Below are 12049 nucleotides of genomic sequence, written 5' to 3'. Positions count from 1 at the left end.
TCCCCGCAGACTGCAGACTGACTTGTCGACCGATAGTTCGGTCGGCTTCTTAATCAGTACGGAGAGGTATGCATGTGCGCACATTACAGAAAGAAGAAAGAAGACTCTAATTTCAGTTTTCATTTGGAGTGAATTAGTTAGTAGAAAACATTTATATATTTATATTAGTTTTTTGATTCCTGGTTTTTCAATTTCAGGCACTAGATTGAGTTTAAAAATTCAGATTAGAGGTTCTTCATCCGTTGTAGAATAATAAAATAAAATGAAAATATGTACGGTTTGTTTTCGGATGTTTTGCGAAATGTGACTACTTTCTAGTCGAGCTGCTCAGTATTTCTTATTTATACAATAAATATCTTTGGGGGCTGGGACCGGCACTTATGTTGTGCGGACGCTCTTGGTGCGCAGTGAATGGAGGGCGCGGCGGGAAAAAGTCGGGGCCTAACGTGTTGAAATCTAAAAAATAAAAATTAAAAAAATAAATAAATAAAAATAATTAAAATTGAAATTAAAATCTAAGAATCAAAAAATTAAAATCTGAAAATCTAAAAATTTCAAAATTAAAAATATTTAAAAATTCTAAAATTTAAAAATTTAAAAACTTTAAAAATCAAACGTTAAAAAAATCAAATTTGAAATTTTTGAATCACATCACTTACCGCAGTGAATCCTGATTTTCTTAACCATTCCCACTAACAACTATCCGCCCCATGATAAACGCTAGGAAACCACGCTATAGAGGCGACCCTTCTGGCCTTCGGGCGGCGAATATCATACTAACATTCCTTCCCTTCCCCTGGTGACTGTAAGGACGTAGCCGGCGTCGTTATTGACCATTCAAAGCTCGAATCGCCGAGAATTGCACAACGTGAATGATTTGCTAGTCCCAAGCGTCATTCTGTGTGTTCTTTGTGCAATTTGGTTGGTTCAGGTCAATCACGGAGAGCAACTACGAATTGTACAGTCTACCCAAGCTTAAGCTCAAAATCGGTGTAATTAAAAAATTTCCAGGTGCAATGAACTCTGTTCATTTCTCATTGTACTTCCGAGTCGCCCGACTCTTAGAATTTGATGAGAATTGTCATATAACTCCGAAGGAAAAAATCTCACTTATACCGACTTGACTCTCAGAATGACCCCCATTTTGTCCTATAATGAATACAAGAAACTAGAAATCTGCCTTCCAATAATTTGACGTAATGTTCAGTTGGGAAGATTAAAAACTTGTCTTAAATGTTTAAAAAAATGGGTGGCCTATATCTATGATATAACCGAAAGGTTGACGTGGGACTACCTTAGCTTAGCAATCATTTGTTTGTGTTGATTAAATTTTTGATTGAATGAAACAATTCCGAATTCAATTGGCGATCTAACGTACAAATCTACACCTAGGCGGCGCTGCGGTGAAAGTGATGATGGTTTTAAATTTTGCCATGTGAGCTTATGGTAGGTTTGTAGTTCTTTTCATAAATTACAATGTTATAATTATAAAATATTATTTGATTGCGATGAGTTTTTAATAAATTTAATTCTGCGCATTTTTATATATAACATGTTATTTTCTTATCTCTTTCAGTAGTGAAAATTGTATAAATATTGACAATGGTTGAATCAAAGACGGAAATTGGAGAGCACCATCAAAAACAAGTAGAAAAATGCATGGTTCTTGCATGTGAGAACTACCTTGGAAAGTCCGGAAGTAAAAAATACGTGATTTGTTTTTCAGTTTTAGGTTATCTATCATCATTTTCTTAGTCCAAAAACAGAATCCAGATGTCTCACCGATCGTTTACGTTTTGCGTTAGATCACCAATTGAATTCAATATATTTGCTTTGTGATTAAAGAGATTGAATTAATGTCATATAAGCTCAATCCATGCATTGTGACAGATTATGTTCATCGTTGCAAGTAAATTTAATGACAGTCCTTTTACGTTTGGTATGAAGCTCAAGACAAAAAATGTGAACGGAAGAATTATCAAACGATTATTTTATTTTACATTTCCCTCTGAAGTTTGCATCTCTCACCAATCAAAACGAGCGTTCAGATAACGCATCATATTTTACAGTTATTCAATTGTTTATCTAATGAAAACAATTAATTAATTGTGATAGATGCGTAGAAATATTCCCTATCAATTGATGCAAACATCTTTCCGATCCAGTAAGAAATGTTCGAGTTATAAGCATTCGGAATCTTTCATTTTTTTCCTGCATGTCGAATTTGTTCGTGTATATTATTTCATCTTAGGTTAATTTTATTGTATATTACACAATAGCCATTTAGGCGTAAAAGTATTCCTATCTTATCTATACACATTAGGACGCCAATTTCACACCCCGGTGTGAAAAAATCGACACTAGAATTTCAAAAAGTAACCCTATAAAAATGTTTACCACCTCGGAAAAACAGCCTATGCCAAATATCAGCTCAGTCGGCCTTAAGGGAGAGTGGTGCAAAGCGGACAAAGTTTGAGTTTTTTGAAAATCGAAATATCACCCAAGGGGGGAGTAAAAAATATCACCCAAGGGAGTAAAGAAAATCGGGGTTTTCGGAGAAAAAAGAATTGATGCCAAATGTCTTACCGAAAACCGAAAAATCGACGGAAATCGGGGTTTTCAATTTTTTTATGCCAAATGTCTTAAAATTGTATGACCCATCGAGATTAACAATTGTCTAAAAAAATTTTTTTGTTAAAAATCGACTTTTCAGACGGAAAAACGACCAAGTGCATTTTTTTTATTTTTTTTTCGAGATAACAGTAAATCTCGACGAGTAATGCAATTTTAAGACATTTGGCACCAACATTTTTTTTTGAAAACCCCGATTTTCGGTGATCTTTCGTTTTTCAAAAAACAAGAAGTGGGTTATATCTGTGTTATAACCGCAAGGGTGACGTAGGACTATCGTTGATTGAGTGATCATTTGTTTGAAGATGTATCTGAATCAATTCTCAATTAATCGAGGAATGAACAAATTGCAAGATTGATGAAAGTTCTTCTCGTAAATCTGTGAGCGGATGAGTATATGTATGAAATTATTATATATATATTTAGAAAACTTCAATTGAACTCTTTCAAAGTTGTGAAGTGGTCCTGAAAAGAACCGGTTTGGTGATATGTGGACCTGAAATGAGGGATTGCCGGATGGTTTGGGTGAGCCCATGTGCGAATCTGTGTGTGCGTGCCGGCTGCTCCGATGCCTCAAGCGGAACCGTTTTTCGAAAAATGAATACGTCCCAGCACCAGAATATCGCTTAAGTATGCTTTTTGCCTGTGATTGAATCGAGAGAAAGTGTGGTTACGATGGCAATTTTGAAGGTAAACTAGAGGCGAATGAACTCTCTGAGTTCGAAACTTTTCGCGACTGAGCAATAATCGTGTGAATATTATATGATTTTCGCGATGCGAAACATTTTCCGTTGCGCGCGCATCTAATATTGGATACGAACATATCCCACTGATGGGGGAGAATAATCTTTGGAAGCTTTCCTGTTAGTTGCATTTGATTGAAAAATCACACCAAATCACAACCAAATGTATCTGGTGGCAGAATTATATGGATAGAAAACATTAAATAAACTCATTCGCTTCAATGTATTTTTCAATTCCAAGGGGAACTGGTAGACTGTTTTTCAGCAACGATAACATCTTTCCGGAATCTTCTCAATGCTAGCTAACAACCGAACGAAGATATTTCCGCGCGTGTATGTGTGTTTGTGGCGGCTGTTTCGATGCCTCACGCAGAACCGTTTTGAGATGCTGGTACGTTCTTGATCGCTTTTCCAGAGGCCTCACTCTCCTCCTGATGGATTCTCTTCTGGCCTAAGGTGCACAAACAGTCTCTTAGTGACATCGTTCATCAGCGCTTTCATGATGAACTTCACCACCAGCGTCACCACAACAGCTACAACATGCTCCAATCGCTGTTCAATTATAACTGAGTGGATTTCCGAGCGTCGCTCGCTTATATACCGATTGGTGATTTCAATAGCCTGTTTTGAAAGCAATTTTAAGGCTATTGAAACAAGTTTTTGGATCAAAAAGTCTCGGTCTCCGGCCTAATGCTTTTCGAAACTTTGATTTTACACCCCGGTATAGAAATGAAAGAAGTAGTCTAACGTCAAAAACTCAAATTTTTACGTGACACTAATAAATGAGGTTCGAATGAGCAAATATTTTGCATAGGGTATATTATCGTGCAAATCAACATTTCACAGCAAGTTCCGAATGAAAAATCGAGATAACTATTTTTATTGGTTCCAAAACCATACGTTTCGTTTCGTATTCCGAAAAAAAGTCCCAGAGTGTCGATTTTTGACAAAATTTCGAGATGACACTAGTTCTCGACGTTTCATGCAATTTTAAGACAACTGGCATAAAAAAAAAATTATAGGAGGTTGTGTCCAAGATACGACCGCATTGTTGACGTAGAACTACGCTGTTATTTTATATAAGTCGCTTGATTATACCTTCGGATATTATTCTATAATGCTGTGAAATTTTAGAAACAACTGCTTAGTACAATAATCTCTGAATTGATTTTCTCATTATAGAATCAGTTGACGATAATTGATTGATGATTCATTCTTGCCCTCGCAAAACAATCGTTTGTCGCAATTTTTACCTCGAAGGCTATTCCGGTGGTCTTTTTCGAAATTGACATAGACTCGGCTACAGTCGATTATATACATGTTGCACCAGCACCATTATTCCATATCTCATAACTACATCAATATATCTTTGGCACCGCATGTAAACAACAACAATGACAACACTTGCAAGTTTGATAACATGCTACATGTTATTTAGTATTGCCTCAAAGGAATCGCACCTCTAGATATCGTTCGTACAAACTAAGCTTAAACCAAGCGCCAAACAAGCGTTCACCATAGCATGCATACAGAGCCATACATTGGTGGCTTGAAACTACTAGCAATATAAACATTTCTCATCATTTTGCGCTATTCTCAAAAGAAACGCTTCTGTTGCATTACTACATCATGCTCGAGAGAAGCGCAGCTGTCACCCTTAGTGGAGGAAGTTTTGCTACTGGTAAGCGAAACCTTATCACATACAAAATTCCAGAACATTTACTTTCCCGATGACTAAGCAAGAGAAATAAACTCTTTTTGTTAATAACAACCTCGAAAACAGTAGCAATGCTTCATTATGATCAATATTAGCGCAAATGCAGTCCTAGTTGAAGGCAGTTTTGCGACTGGCACGCGAACCCAAATAACTTATAACATTCCAGTAAGACATTCAAGATGCTTGGTATTCCCAAATAATTTTTTGGTGGACAACCTTAACGTCTGCTTCGCCATAACGTCAGTTTAATGCATTGATGCATTCTCAAAGGCACCAACGAAGCCCTTATGAAGACGGAAAATAAACGATGTTAACTGCTTGGAAAAAGACTGAATTATGCCCCACAGCTTGAACTCTGCTGTAGCACCCATCGATGCGAATTCGCTGATGAGTTTGTCAAGAGCGACCGCCTTCATCACCAGCGGGGGGAGCTTGATTTTGGTTGCTGCCTGAGCGTTTACATTTTCGACCGACGCGCCGAAATCGACTACTGTTGTTCGGTGCGGTGTCACATTTGCGAAGCTCGGTTCAGTGCGAGCGCTTTTCACTGCACCAACACCGCGTGCATCATTAGATGACGCTTACCTTGAAATTTTATTGCCCCTGGCAATGCGTTCGTTTTCTGCAGGGCTCGAGCCTGCCTTCCTGTTCTTCTTGCTCATCGCACACTACGCGAAGCGTCCAATTTATGACGCGGAAAAAAGAACACACGATACGAATAACGCGAAAAACGAACCGAAAAATCAAACGACGATTTCCAAGTTGGATTACCACTGGTGGGGTCCAATCTTAGATCGAAGCGCAGCGAAAGCAAAGTGAACTGGATTACTCAACAGTCCGATGCCGAATGAAAGTTTGCCTCAGCGAGATCCACTGTTTATACTCTAGGCAAGTATTCCCCTTCATTCTTCTTCTTTTCCTTTGTTCACGGAGACTTTAAATCCTACGATTTCCCCTCCGTTGGTCGTCGATAAGTTGCTCGTTATAGACAGCTCTGTTCGGGAAAGCACGCAAATGGACAGAACAAATGTATGGGAAAATAGAAACACTTAAAGTTTTAATGAATTTTAACCATTTACTAACCAGGGGATTCTATTGTATAGCATATTAAACAAATCTTATGGAATTTCCGATTCGTTTAGTATGTAAACCGCCAAAATCCGTTCGCGGCAAAAATAGTTATTAAAGTTAACTTTATTTCATAAAAACGTGACCTGTTTTCTGATTTGACACCCTTAATGAAAGACGTAGTTCTACGTCAAAAAAAAATCGAAAACCCCGATTTCCTTTACTCCCCCCTTGGGTGATTTTTTGATTTTCGAAAAATTCAAACTTTAGCCGCTTTGCGCCACTCTCAATTGAGCCAATGTTTGGCATAGGCTGTTTTTTCGAGGTGGTGAACATTTTTTATGAGGTAACTTTTTGAAATTAGAAACGACCATTTTTATTGGCATCCTAATACACATGTTGTAAATTACACAATGTCGCCTTTTTTCGGCTTAAGAATATTCCTATGGTTTGAATGTTACAATTATCAACAGTCTCGCCATATACAGCGAGACTGTTGATATGAGGCATCCACTGTTGTGTTATTAATAACACAATTACCGATGCAGCAGACCGTATGTAAAGTGAGAGGCTGGGAGCACCATCACATGATGATTGTTGTGTGGACTTAATAGCTAGAATAACACACAAATATGGTCAATTGAGGGCCCATATGAGCCTATGATTATTCGCTTAGTAGCGATGTAAACAGGATCACAGAAAGTTCATCCGACCGCACTGGTACCCGTATTCTAGAGCTGCATTGGTACACGTCACTCAGAAAATGTTCAATGCGTTTTATTTGACACATTAAATCTCAAGTTAGTATTAATAGAAATGACGCTAGTTAATACCAATATATCTTCGAATTGCATTTACGAATATATTCATTATATAAATCCGCGCTGATGTAAACGGTTCATGCGATTTCTATAAATCTCATATTTCTTCACTAGTGTAAACGCACCGTAAGTCACGTTCGCATTATTGACACAGGATTATTTTTTTTAATTCGTTTATTGTTGGATTTTATTTTATAATGAAATGAATTTTCGAAGTAAACTCTAGTAGATATCTTTGTAGGCCGATAATTTACGTGGTTTTGTAGAAGCAGCTGGTTATATCCCCCTTTTTGCTTATTATTGCTTATTACTAATTATTGATATGTTTTTGTATTGAATCTGACATTCATTTTACATACGGTTGGTAATATGTACATTCTACTAATGTTTGCATTATGAAAGGTATTAGGCAAGACGGGTCTATGGTACTAGGTGAGGCCGTTTCGTCACTAAGTTGGTTAGGGGAGCGGTATATGAAAACAGCACGGAAGAAAGTAGAAGGGGAATTATTTGCTTGTAGCGTGAAAGAGACAGACTGATCACGAGCGAGCTTCGGCAATAGCGTATTGTGTTTTGTTTACAAACAAAACACAGTAGACTTCCAAGATGGCTGAAGAGTGGTTTTAGCAAGTTGGCCCACCTTACTATATACTTCTAGGCGCCTTGGTATTAGGTAGTTTTCTAAAGGAAAAAGTTTTCCTGAGTGCATACACAAAGCGTCAAATGTTCACCTTACCTTATGTACATCCCTTGAAGGTGGGCATAATCGTTTGCGGAGAGCACTGCAAAAATTGACTTCTTCTTTTTGGCACATTGCTTTCGCAGCTATCAGAGAGGAGCCGGCCGTATTGAAGAAAAACGCGATTTCGTCAATCTCCAGTGAAGCTAATAAAATCCTTTATTATCGGATGTGAGTTACGTATCCGCGGAAAAAGAAATATAGATTTGTGCGTCAAGGTGGAGTTTGGTTTTCCCAAGAAATTGTATCCCAATCTGGGTTTTAGTCTCGGAAGCCTGCGAAAGAAATATTTTTTCACGCGAGTGTGCTCTGTTGGATCTGTCTGGAAGTGGTGATTTTAGCAAGCGTAGAATAAAAAAAAAAGGTGAAGCGGATCATCATTCATTGCGCTGTGCGTGTGTTATCTGTGGAAAACTATCGAGAAGGGCTGGTAAATTTTATGCGTTTTCTCACTTTCTTGGGCTCGCGGATTCGCTGAATTTCATAGAACATGCAGATTGTGCAGGTTCTCGAAAAAACCGTATCGCCAGGTGAGTTTGTATTACTGTTTATTCGGTATCATGTTCCCTCCCCTGTTGAAAGTTGCTGTGTTGCGGATGTCATCTAGTAAAATAACGTGATATTTCTTGGAACTCAGATTGTTCATAAAGAACGGCTTTGTATGGAAAGAAGATGATTCCAGCACATTAAAAGGTAGAAGGCATAGGAACTAGAGGAGAAAAAAACGTCGCCTTGAAATTACGTCTCGCGCTCTAGGAAAGTATGCGTGGCGGGAGTGTGTGAGAGAAGTTGAGAAAACAACCCGCCGTTAAGGGGTCCAGCAGCTGTTGAATTGCATCGGCATGCTGTAATTCTGTTTAAATGTATCGGCACGTGTGTTGCCGTGAACTACTTCCATATTTTGTTGTACTCTAGTAGTTTCTTGTGTGACGTGGGCTTTTATCTGGATCTTCAGATCTCTCAATGCCTTATTTTGTTCTAGAAACGAGTTAATTATGAAAGAAAGCGGGGAACAAATACAGGATACAGAATTTCCGTTCATATATTGCGTCTGTGTAATGTCATTTTGTGCGATTTTCGAAGGAAATTTTTTCCGACTTGCATTGTGATCACGCGTTTTGCCTGCCACTCAGAATACATTCAATGCGTTCTATTAATTAGTATGACGCAAGTAATAAGTATTTGTTGAAACGACGAAGTTCCTCTAGGAACGTTAGTTTCATTAAGGGAGAAGATTAGTTACGTACAGAGTCTTAGATAGCTGACCCAGAATCTCCAGAAGGTTATAGAGAATCATATTCGATGAAAAAACACCCTATTCATTCGATCAAACCTCAACTGTGACATAGTTATTGAGCCTTTGTTTGCATCTTTGTAGTGATGAGAAAATTTTGTGCTTTATATAGTCCTAAAACATATAATTAACCCTGCTATACTCGCGCATACTGTCTGACAGACCGAGAATCAATAAGGTGGTTGACTTAAATGACTATTAAAACTAGATGTGAAGTCAAAGAAAAATATTTTCTGGGTTTTTTTTAAATTCAATTATATATTTTTCTTTAAATAAATACCAATAACACATGAAAACACACAATAGCAATGCTACAGAGACACGAACAGTCTGTGAGTATCTTCTTGAATGGCACTTACGTGGAAGTGGAACTTTTGCCTTTTCAACATAGGTATTACTCTCGTCATCTTGATTAGTAGTACTTAGTTGAGATTTATATGCCTGATAACATGCCTGGAATGTATCCTGTATAGAACACGCGTGACCACAGTGCAAGTCAGAAGAAATTTCTTTGGCGAAAAATTCACCTGACCAGAACGGAAATCGAACCCGAATCCCCGGCGTGATAATGTGAGATGCTAACCGCTCGGCCACGGGAGCACTCTGCGAGTCTGTGAGTATATGAGTTACGATTATGCGTGCGAGTGGAGGAGGGTCAAAATTGATAAAAAATAATAATGCAGTGAAATTGAAAAAAAAGATCAATTCAATTCAATTCTGGTTGAAAGAAACAATCAAGATTTCTTCATAAAAAATGATACTCTATCGCCTCCTAAACATGGGTTAGCTACCTAATAATTTGCATATAATATGCATTATCCGAGATTGTCGTTATTCGCGACCCTGCCAGACATTTTCACGGATAATCGAGGTTCTTCTGTATATTATTATATAATTTTTTTATTACGCCAATTGGTTCTATCCTTGGGACGAACAGTATGCTCATTTGTTATTTTGTTTTGGTTGCAGAGAAATTAGGAAATACTATGCTAAACTTCCATATCCATTCCTTCAGTTACTAGTTTCAATAAGTCATTAACGACCTAGCTATGTACATTTTTTTAAAGAAAGCTATTGGTGTTAATTGGTTATTGACTTTAAAGACAATACTCCAGAATAATTTTTTTTTCTGAATGGGAAATTTCTGGGGAATGACTGTTCGAAAAATTAAACGTTAGCCAAAACCTGAATTTTATGCGTGTATAAAACCTGCGAACGAAAAATCACTTTAATTAGTATATTATATGTCTTCCATAACTGCATGATTCAGCAGAAAAAAAAATTTCTGTTTTTGCCAATGTTCGATTATTCGAACACTTAATTTCATCATTTATTTCTTTCCCGTAAGAGATTTCTAAAATATTGTTCTTATATCGAAAGAACACTGTAGAGAAGCTCACATCTTTTTGTATTTTATTACGGGTGGTTTAGACTAGGGATATATTCATGTGAAGAAATATTACGAGATTTATAGAAATCGCATCAACCGTTTACACTAGCGCGAACTTATATAATGAATATATTCATATTTTCGGTGAATTTATTCGCCTGAATTAGAACTGCATCCAACTTTAGTGATTTCTCGCCAATGAGAAATTCACCAGCGTTTAAATATGCCTGAATTTATTCTTATCATAGTGGTTATATATAACTCGAAGAAGTGTATCATATATATTCTCACCCGTTTACATCTATTTTCGCGTGAATAAATCCATCTATAGTTATAGGTCTCCCTAATGTAAACCCGCCAGATTTGGTAATTCTTTTTCTTTTTCTTTTATTTCTTCACTTTAAATCTAATGATTCATTCGTCTCCGGAATTAAAATTTAATACACCATATTTGCTTTAACCCTAACTATTGATTTTTATATTTATTCAAATATTATTAAAAATGTACAAAATATAGAAACATAATGATAAGTGGTGGTTAATAAATTAAGCTATCATTTGGTGTAAAAGCATTGCCATATGGTAACTTTCCAAAGACATTGAAAAATATCAACATCGCTGTTCGATTTTTTGAACAGCTGGTTGGTAATGAGTTAACCCTTAAACGATATACATATTTCCGCCTACCAAAGCGAAGCTAATGTTGTGATCTATCATAAATGCAATAAGCGAAAGAGTTTCCGCAGTCAAACACTTAATATAGAATTATATTATATCAGGTATACTGTTAGAACTCTTCAAATTCAAATTTAAAAACAAAATATATTTTAGCAAATTTCCGAATAAAATTTCTAAACTTTCAATTTTTCATGTTCATTTTTATTTCAATTGCATTTGCAAAAATGTGATCGCTGAGCGATATTCAAAATTACAGCTTCGATCTTCAGCTAGCTTTGCACCCCTTGTTTGTGTTTTTGTATTGGTATGAATGGACGGTGCGATGAACGATACATAACCTTAAATCGTGTCTTTTGAATGTTCCTTTCTCAACAGTTGCTAACCGCTTTTTGTTGTTTATCTGGCAACTGATACAGGCAATTTAAATTATCGATTATGGTTGGTGTTATGATTTCGGGGATATTCGGTCAGCCAAGCTATGTTGTTCCGAGGCATACCAACTGGATTCATGGACAATTGATGAACATATTTTCACCATCCGATGATTGAAACTCTGATATAAATTTGTTATTTTCATCAATCCAAACTGCAGATAAAGATGAACTGCTCGCGGCAAAAAATTTCTTGGAGCAGGCAGCTGCTACCAATTTGCCCGGCTTCCTGCAAACCTTGTCCGATGTACTTGCTTGCGCTTCATATTCTCCCGTGGCTCGCATGGCCGCCGGTTTGCAGCTGAAAAATCAACTGACTAGTAAGGAATTGAACATCAAAATCCGGTATCAACAACGATGGCTTTCATTCCCAGAGAATATCCGAGAGCTCATAAAGACGAACGTAAGTACAAAAAAAAATGCTTGTATTAGAAAGTTTAGAAATAATTGCTTGTTTACTTACAGATTATCGGCTCTTTAGGGACCGAGAGCACTCGACCTTCTTCAGCGGCTCAATGCGTGGCCTACGTTGCTGTC

At 37.1% G+C, this 12049-nt stretch overlaps 1 protein-coding gene across 1 annotated transcript in view; it reads left to right on the top strand.

Moving 5' to 3' along the window:
- The first annotated feature begins 7779 nt into the window (after positions 1-7779).
- The window catches only part of LOC129773100 (importin subunit beta), a 5112-nt gene continuing 842 nt past the window's right edge, over positions 7780-12049 (top strand). Inside the window, exons 1-3 of the mRNA XM_055776652.1 lie at positions 7780-8249; positions 11674-11915; positions 11978-12046. Of these exons, the coding sequence (XP_055632627.1) occupies positions 8210-8249; positions 11674-11915; positions 11978-12046 (351 nt within the window). The 5' untranslated portion in view covers positions 7780-8209. The remainder of the gene's footprint in view (positions 8250-11673; positions 11916-11977; positions 12047-12049) is intronic.

This window comes from Toxorhynchites rutilus, chromosome 3 (assembly GCF_029784135.1).
Source record: "Toxorhynchites rutilus septentrionalis strain SRP chromosome 3, ASM2978413v1, whole genome shotgun sequence".
Taxonomy (NCBI): Eukaryota; Metazoa; Arthropoda; class Insecta; order Diptera; family Culicidae; genus Toxorhynchites; species Toxorhynchites rutilus.
Note: the sequence above shows the minus strand (reverse complement) of the source record. Positions and strands in the feature narration are given on the sequence as shown.